Source organism: Drosophila eugracilis, unplaced genomic scaffold (genome assembly GCF_018153835.1).
Source record: "Drosophila eugracilis isolate 14026-0451.02 unplaced genomic scaffold, ASM1815383v1 contig_705, whole genome shotgun sequence".
Lineage (NCBI taxonomy): Eukaryota > Metazoa > Arthropoda > Insecta > Diptera > Drosophilidae > Drosophila > Drosophila eugracilis.
The window spans coordinates 58,242-68,051 of record NW_024573597.1 but is presented as its reverse complement, the minus strand read 5'-3'; the positions used below and the strand labels follow the sequence as shown (position 1 = coordinate 68,051).

Sequence of the window (9,810 nt, the reverse complement as noted above, 5' to 3'; positions counted from 1 at the left end):
ACCGACCTGAGATACGCGCAACCAAAATGCAGTCTTAGTATACTGTTAGTTAAATTTTAATGTTAAGATTTGTCAACTTATTGTTAGTCTCAAAATTAAGAGTAGATTCAATAAATAAAAGCAAAGCTATAAAAAAAAACAATAATAATTAAATGAAATTAGCATTAACTTATGATGTCATCGAACATTCTGCGCCCGTAGAATGGTCCAAGGAGTATTCAAGCACCAATTTGCTCAGGCAGGGGCGCTATCTTACAGTTGGGTCTTCCAATGGCTCCATTTTTCACCTTGATCTCCGCCACTCTTACTCGTCCATCAGCTCCGTCATGCGAGTTGGTGATGCGACCAAGGATCCATTCCTGGGGAGTTGAGTTATCCTCGTGAATTATGGCATTGGGTTTAAGCCATTTGGAGCGCGCCTGAAGCGTGTGTAAATAATCACGCCTCTATATCTCCCAGAAATGTTCCTTCAAGAACGTTACGCGCTGCCACCTCGTAAAATAGGATGGTCTGCTCGCGTCAATTGAAGGCTCCTGTACAGACATCAAGGCGGACCCAATCAGTAAATGCGCTGGACTAAGCGCCTCTCTATCGTTCGGGTCTTCGGAGAGGTCTTGAATTTAAGATTGACTCGATAGCAATCGTTTGAAGCTCCTCGTACGTTAGCCCAGTGTTGCCCAAGTTTTTCATCATATGGCTCTTCATGGACTTCACTGCGGCCTCCCACAAGCCGCCAAAGTGGGGAGCACACGAAGGGATGAACTTGAACTCGAATCCCACGATGCTGATGAACTTCTGCACATTCAATGTGTTGGCTTCGTCGAACAGTGCTGCTTAAGGTCCTCGAGCTGCGATCGTGCCAGCAGTTCCCGGCAGTGTTCCGCCAAAAGATAAATACGACATTTTTCCGTCTCCGTCTCTCTGCCGGTCTTCAGTAGTGGTCTTCTGCAAGATTTTTTCCTACCGTGTCAACTCCAAGTCCGAGTTTTCCGACACAACGGCAGTTAGAGATTTTCTACTCTTCTTCGTCTTCAAATTCTCCAAATTTTTCCATACGTCTCCGTTTTGTGTGCTTCGCCATATTCCTCGCCGTTTTCGGCCTCTCCGTTATTTGCTATTCCGCTATTCGCTTGCCAACGGTCGAGGCGTATGTGCATCCAATATACATACATACAAACATACATATTTTTTGGTGCAATTAATCCGCGAGAGATTGACCAAGTGAACAGTGAAACTGTGTGGTGACAAAAAGAAGGCCTAATTTATATTGGTCACCCGGTGTGAATTAGTTCCGAAAATTTTCCAAATTCACCGAACAGTCCGCCGCTGGCGTAATATTTTTTTCCCAATCAGTGTCATTTTTTTACACATAGCTTTCGGATCCCCCAGTTATACAGTCCACTTATCAACGCTCCACTGTGCCAACATATGCCCCACGTGCCCTTACAAACATACGTACTTGCATGCATCCATATATTTCTATATATTTTCAGCCTCCAATTTCAGGAAATACATAACTGATAAAATTAAATTAAAATAAAATCTGTTAAAAAAACCCACAATTAAAAACCGCCATTTCACTACAAATCCGTGATTGTGTCGCTTAAATTCTCAACCTCGTCGCCTCAGTAGCCGGATTAGGTTTTTTTGGTGCTGTTTATACCCGTTACTCGTAGAGTAAAAGGGAATACTAGATTCATTGAAAAACATGTAACAGATAGAAGGAAGCGTTTCCGACCCTATAAAGTATATATATTCTTGATCAGGATCAATAGCTAAGTCGATTGAGCCATGTCCGTCTGTCCGTCCGACCGCCCGTTCGTCCGTCCGTATGAACGCTGAGATCTCAGGAACTATAGCAGATACAAAGTTGAGATTAAGTATGAAGATTCTTGAGGTCCCGGGACAGTGCAAGTTTATTTCAGCTTCCTGTCACGCCCACTCTAACGTCCACAAATCGCGAAAAACGAAAATCTCTAAAATCTCGGGAGCCATTAGAGCTAGAAAGTGGAAATTCAGTATGTATAAGCTTTGGAAGGCAGCGCATCTTTTAGTGGTACTACTATATGGCCACACCCACCCATACGCCCACAAAGCTCAAAAAACGGTTTTCGCATTTTCAAGAAAACCTGATATCTCGGTAACTATAATTGATAGAAAGTTCGGATTAAACATATATTTTTATGATGTCCCAAATGCGAATAGTTTTTTTCCATCTAGCCACGCCCACCCTAACGCCCACAAATCGCAAAAAATAAAATAGCTGAAATCTCAGGAACTATTGGAGCTAGAAAGTTGGTATATTAGGGATGCCACTGCAACTTCCCACGAGTTTTTATCCGGCCACGCCCACTCTAACGCCTACAAACCGCGGCACACTGTGGCGTCTATAATTATATTATGATTGCCTTCGTTTGACGTTGAATAACTTATTTCTGTTTATATGTATCGATTTACCAAAGATGCATGCGTTTTTAATAACAAGTGAAATACACCAACTACAAGATACAACGATTGGATATCTGTGACCTGATATTACATGGCGACCGTGACATTGAATAGTGCAATCTTCGGATTGATAGTGGAAAAATCAGTCTGTGCCAGCACCGGCGCCGCATGAGTCCAAAAGGCCCGGACAACAAAAAAAAAAAAAAAAAAATCATCAGCCTGTGAGATGACCAGCAACAGCAACAGCAGCAGAAACAACAACAATAGCAGCAGCGGCAATGGCATCAATTGGAATGACTTCGAACGGCAAAAATTCTGAGTGAGTACAGGGGTATGAGCTCCGCAATCACCAAAAAAAATAAAAGACGCAGTGGCATTAAAGAGCGAATCAGACAAAGAAAGTCTGAGATCGTAAGACTCTTATATAAGTCCGAAGTGCCACCACCCTGGGACACTGCAGTAAAACTAACAAGTGAACTCGAACATTTAGAGTCACTGTTAAAGGTGAAGAGCAACCCCTGTCCCTCAGTAAATACAAACATCCAAATTAACAAGAATACACATCGCCCACAGCCCAAAGAGATACCAAAAAGGAAACTCGAATGCCCACCGGACTGCGAAGGACCGCTCTACAGCCCGCACTGCTTGAGCACATGCCAGGCAAAGGAATAGATGTCGCAACATAAATCAATAATAAATAATCAATCACGAGAGGCAGACCGCCTCTTGTACCAACGATTGGAACAAGAAGAAAGTACGAGAGGCAGACCGCCCCTTGTACCAACGAAAGGGATCAAGAAGAAGTACGAGAGGCAGGCCGCCCCTTGTACCAACGATTGGAAACACCAAGGGTGAACTGACCGACAGCACTAAAGAGTGCGCAACATTAATTTTTAAATTATTATATATATATATTTGTAATGCCTGACGACAATTGAGTCGACCGGTAAGCCGTTTGGCCCGAAAAGCCATTCGAAACAGTAGGCAGGAAAACATGTATACAAAAACTAAATGTCTATAGAGACAAATAAGATAAGTAAAGACATAAAATTAGAATTTCCAGAAAATTTTGACAAAATGGGCATCGTAGACGTTAAAACTGTAGACTCTACAGCCAATGTTATCAACAAAGTAGAAATTGATAACGCTGATCTTAAATTTATAACTGTATTAATTGTAGTAATATTCATAATAAATGTGGCAAATCTATTGTATAAAGTATATAGATACCACAATAAATGTATCAAGGAAAGATTCCAGAGCCAAGCAAATGACTTGGATAAAATTTAAAAAAAAATTTAATTAAAAAAAAAAGGATTTTACATAATTAAGATAAATAAATGACAATTTTATGAAAAATATAATTCCATTTCCTAATTTGTTGAAATGTAATGTATCTGTGTGGTACCATTAAAATGTATAGATAGAGATACAGTTAAAAAAGGTAGAATAATATACCGAGGTAGAATAAATACCCAAAGCAACAGTAATCGTCGTTATAATAATAACAATAGAGGCAGAGGCCAGTATAGAGGAAATTATAGAGGACGCGGTAATCAAAGCCACGGCCAAAATAATAACCCCTATAATGTACGTGTCACCCAAGGTAGTTCGGAAAACTACCAGGAACCTTTAGGTACACAAAATTAACTTAAAAAGTACACACAGTAAACTTGAGTCTTAATATGTTTGTAGTATTCAAAAATTCCGCCACAAATAATAATCTTACATTTTTCCTAGATACAGGAGCAGACATTTCATTACTAAAAGAGAATTCCGATACTTTTGAAAACATCCAGCAAGATAGAACAATAGATATACAAGGCATTGGACAAGGAGTAATTAAGTCCAATGGTTTAGTTCGAATTGAATTGCAGACTGACAAGTATATAATTCCGCACAATTTCCATATAGTTTCAAAAAATTTCGCAATACCATGCGACGGAATTATAGGAGTTGACTTCATAAAAACGTTTAATTGCAAATTAGATTGCGAACCAGCAAATGATTGGTTCATAATAAGACCAAATAACTTAAAATACCCAATAAACGTTCCAATAAAGTTCAGTAATAATTTAATAGTATTACCAGCAAGATCTGAAGTTGTCCGTAAATTAGATATAAACTTACCAGAAGATATCTTAGTTCCAAATCAAGAAATAGTATCTGGTATTTATGTAGCGAATACAGTAGCAACATCCAATAACACATTTGTCCGTTTACTGAATACAACCAGTACCGACCAATTAATAGATATAAAAAACATACAGTATGAACCGCTTTCGAATTACGAGATAATTCAACCAAGCAAAGGTTTTAGAACAGATGAAGTCATATCCAAATTAAAGAAAAACTTTCCTACGCAGTTCAAATCAGACATATAATAAATTAATAGAACCGACACTACTACAATATCCTGATTTTAGCAAAGAATTTTGCATAATCACTGATGCAAGTAAGCAAGCATGTGGAGCAGTCTTAACTCAAGACTATAATGGACTCCAACTTCCCATTGCTTACGCATCAAGAGCATTCACAAAAGGTGAAAGCAATAAGAGTACTACAGAACAAGAATTAGCAGCAATCCACTGGGCAATATTACATTTTCGACCATATATTTATGGAAAACACTTTACAATTAAAACAGATCACAGACCATTAACATATTTATTTTCTATGGTGAATCCTAGTTCTAAATTAACACGCATGCGGTTAGAATTAGGGGTTTGTCGCAGCGTGGCAAAGCCTCACAGACCACTTTGAGAACCGGCGGATATTGGTCAATAGCCAGTTTAAGATCCTTTTCAACATCCAGTCTACTTCTCAAGAGTCCGGGGTCGCGCTGAAGGAGCTGCAAGCCACCATTCAAAATTGTCTGACAGCCCTAGAAATGTCCGCCATCAATGTTGAGGCTTGGGACTGTCTCCTGGTATTTATGATTTCCTCAAAGCTCCCCAAAGTCACACTTTCTATGTGGGAGCAATCCGTACATAATAAGGAAGGAATTAGATAACTTCCTGACAGAGCGCCATTGCACTCTGGAGGCCATCGACGACGTCCCTGCTTCCATGCCACAGCCGACACCACACCCTCCTGCACCGCGGCAATCCGTTCGCTACCGCTCCAAGTCCGCCTACTCCAGCAAGGGCTCGACCCGCACAAACTGTGAGAAGCACAAACGGCCCAGAGGATCAGTCGGATGTGCAGGTGTGCTTCGCTTCCGGGTCAGGAGCCGTCCTACTGGGCACGGCCCTTATCAACGTGTGCCATTTGGGGTGCAGTTTCCAGGCACGAGCACTGATAGACTCAGGGTCCGAAGCGACTTTTTTAACTGAACGACTGCTCAACCTTGTCAAGCTTTCCTTTAAGACGATTCAAGCCCAAGTGTCCGGTCTTAATCAGACCATTTCCGCGCAGTCTACTAAATTGTGCCATTTCTCCATTCGGTCGCCGTCTAGACCCGAGCTAAAATTAGAGACTGGGGCTTACGTTCTTCCCCAGTTGGCAGGAAATCTGCCATCATATCCGATTCCGCGAGATCGTCTGCCCGACATTCCCCTGGCGGACCCCAACTTCATTGAGAGCTCCCAAGTGGATGTTAATAGGGGCTGACATTCTTCCGTCCATTCTCCTCGGTAATACCGGGGCTAACATCTGCGGGTCGCTTCTCGGTCAGGAGACCATTTTTGGATGGGTGCTGACAGGCCCATTATCTCCAGCCAACCCTCACAGCGTGTCCATTTTTTCCGCACGAGTTGCCCGTATTCTCGGTGACTCACTGGATCAGCTCCTCACCAATTTTTGGGAGGTGGAAGATGTGCCCACACAGATTAATTCGGAATCGGATTCAGTTTGCGAGCACAATTTTGTCCAAACGACGAGAAGAGACGAGTGTGGCAAGTACGTTGTGACGCTCTCCTTACGCGACACCGAGCAGAATGGTTTCGAGCTGTCGGCGTCACGGTCATTTGCTTTTGCTCAGTTCCTACGTAATGAGCAACGCCTGAAGAGGGATCCGCCCCTTAAGGCCCGCTATGAATCGGTAATCCAGCAGATCCGCTACCTGATATCTTCCACATCATGCCGTCTTCAAGCCCGAAAGCACGACCACCAAGGTGCGGGTAGTCTTCAATGCTTCGAGCCCGTCCGCAAACGGGACCAGTCTGAACGACATTCTTTATGCGGGCCCGGTCTTACAATCCGACCTGACGATTCCAATCCTAAAGTGGCGATACTTTGGGTTTGTCTTCAACGCCGACGAATGTATCGGCAAATTTGGGTAGACCCCAAGCATACTCCGCTCCAACGTATTTTGTTTCGCATATCCGCGACTACGAATTAAAAACGGTCACCTTCGGTGTCAATTGTGCCCCGTTCCTAGCGATCCGTGTCCTGCAACAGCTTGCTGACGACGAAGAGTTGAAGTATCCGCAGGCAAGCCAAATTATGCGGCATTTTATGTACGTTGATGACGTTCTTGCGGGGGCAGACTCCAAAACCGAAGCCCAAGTTGCGATTCGCGAGCTAAAGGACGCCCTAGAGTCGGCAGGGTTTCCACTTAGGAAATGGATGTCGAATAGCAAGGCGATCCTGGCCGACATCCCGAGCGACCACCTCCTTCGTGCTGATTTCCTCGACATCGATGCAGAGAGCACGGCCAAAACACTCGGCGTGCGGTGGAAAGCAACGACTGATGAGTTCTTTTTTGTTCCGCCAGAGTTGACTTCCGGCTCGTCCTTCACGAAGCGCCAAGTCCTCTCCCGAATTGCCAAATTGTTCGATCCAGAAGGTTTGCTCGCTCTTTTCATTGTCCGAGTAAAAATGTTCATGCAGGACATTTGGCTTCTGGATCTGGGGTGGGACGACGCCCTCCCGCAAGATTTATGTCAGCGATGGGTTGACTTCCTGAAGAATTACTCGGTGCTCGATCAGATTCGTGTTCCTCGATGGGTCACGTTCCGACCACACCTAAGGGTCGACCACCACGGGTTCTGCGACGCTTCACAGAAGGCGTACGGCGCAGCAATTTACGTCCGTGTCGAGGTTGGGTCTACGGTAATAGTGAACCTGCTGACTGCAAAGACTCGAGTTGCCCCAAATAAAGCGGTGTCGCTCCCTCGGCTAGAGCTGTGCGGTGCCTTGTTGTTGTCGGAGATGGCCACCGCCGTTCTGCCAGAGATGCCAGGGCCCGCATCTGCCCCACACTGTTGGACGGACTCGACTATTGTCCTCGCGTGGCTGCAGAAGCCATCGTGTCAGTGGACAAAGTTCGTGGCCAACCGGGTGACCAAGATCGCCCAGTTCACCGACGTGCAGAATTGGGCACATGTCCGCTCCGAGCAGAACCCTGCGGACCTCGCCAGCCGGGGCGTAGCTCTCCAAGACCTTGTGGATAACCAGTTGTGGTGGCACGGTCCTGGCTGGCTGCAAAGGCCTAGCAGCGATTGGCCCACTCAAGGAAATGATGCCCCCGTGACTGAACTCGCGAAGCGAGCAGTCAAGGTCCATGTCGCGAAGGCGCCCCCCGAAGATCTCCTTGATCGTTTTTCCACACTCGACAAGGCATTACGACTCCTTGCCTATGTTTATCGCATCATCCAGCGCGTGCGGAAGATTCAATTTCCTTTCAAAGAGCACCTGACAGCTAATGAGATTACGTCGGCTGAACGTCTTCTAGTTTCCATCACTCAGAGCAGACACTTCGTCTCTAAAATGGGCTGCTTAAGCGAAAAGCGTCCAGTATCAGCATCCAGTCCGATTCAAAATCTGAACCCCTTCATGGATTCGCAAGGCCTTATGAGAGCCTGCGGCTGGGTCACGTCCTCTGAACTTCTCCAATATGACGAACGGCATCCGATAATCCTTCCATACGACTGCCATCTGTCTCGACTCCTTGTCTAATTTACGCATCGCATCACTCTGCACGGTGGCAATCAGCTGATGATCCGTCTGATCCGGGCCAAATTCTGGATTCCAAGGGTGAGGAATTTGGTCATGTCCGTCGTCTATGCTTGTTAAGTATGTGTATGAGAGCTACCGAAGGAACGGACATCCTTCTCGCGCCCATTCACGTACACAGGTGTGAATTATGCCGGTCCTTTCGAGACAAAGAATTATACGGAGCGTTTCATTCCTCCGGGAGCTTACACCCGGGCACTTTCTTGTGGGAGGTCCACTTCTCGTCACGGTCGAACCCGAGTTAAAGGGGGATATCACGTCCATTATTAACCGCTGGTAGCACCTGAAGGCTCTTCAGCAGCAATTTCGGCTGCGATGGAAGGAAGAGTACCTCAAGGAGCTCCAGAGAAACAAGTGGCGAGCCCCTACGAGGAATCTCCGCGTTGAGGATATGGTGGTCATTAAGGAGGACAACCTTCCGTCCAATGAGTGGCGATTAGGCAGGATTGACGCGGTGTATCCAGGATCCGATGGCCATGTCCGCGTGATCGACATCCGCACCGCGAGGGCTCGTCAAGCGTCCCGTTGCTAAGGTCGTCCTTCTTCCGATAGACGCGTCCGCCTGCCCACAATAATTATGCGTTTCTTCCGTTCCAATGTCCCTGACCATCCAAATCGAAATTCACACTAATTCTGATAACGCTGTTTTGTTTCTTCATCATATTTCCGCCAGTCATATTCAGCACGATATCGCCACGTCCACGCAGCGCCCAGTCACTGGAGAGCAGATGTACTCGAGGTACACAGTCCTACCGACGCCGAGTCTGCAGTGCGCTCCCTCGTCGCTACGCACTGCGCTTTCTACGTGCCGAGAAGCGGCTACGGGCGGTTCTCGTGAACCGGTATTGCTCCAGCTGCCTGGCCCTCGAGCACTCCGACGGATCGTGTCGGCGTGGGGACTGCTGTAAAACGTGTGGTCAGGATCACCACTCGCTGCTGCATCGTGGAGAAACCACGGGCTCGGCGCCAGCCTCGTCAAGAGGAGCACCGGTCACGGAGCGCGGGAGACAGTACACGGAGGGTCTCAGCTGGCGCTCAGCCGTCGTCCGTCAACTCCTGGCGCGGTTTGGTTGCTTCTCGGTCTTCGTCCGCCACCTTCTGGCACTCACAAGCCGGTTCACGGCCATCGACTTCCCGCCGCTCGTCGGCAGCTCCTCGGCATTCTTCCGCCACTGGCCGGCAGGCTTTAGGTGCTCCAAGGCCTTCGTCCACCACTCATCGCTCGTCCGTCCGCGGCAATTTTCCGCCTCTCGTCAAGGGCCCCTGCAGGACGCAGCCGCTTCGTCGCTGCGGCTGCGGAACCGCGTCAACGTGCTGCCAACCGCGCTAGTGCGCACTGACACCGGGATCCGGATCTTCGACACGGGGGCCCTTATCGACCCGTGTACGCCCTCGAGCTGCATC

The 9,810-nt window shown here is 46.5% G+C and overlaps 1 protein-coding gene across 1 annotated transcript; it reads left to right on the top strand.

Moving 5' to 3' along the window:
• Positions 1–6,894: 6,894 nt before the first annotated feature.
• On the top strand, positions 6,895–8,938 carry LOC121530393. The gene is made up of 2 exons (XM_041819412.1): positions 6,895–8,262; positions 8,687–8,938. The coding sequence occupies exons 1-2, from the start codon at positions 6,895–6,897 to the stop codon at positions 8,936–8,938; spliced, it is 1,620 nt and encodes a 539-aa protein (XP_041675346.1).
• The last annotated feature ends 872 nt before the right edge of the window (positions 8,939–9,810 follow it).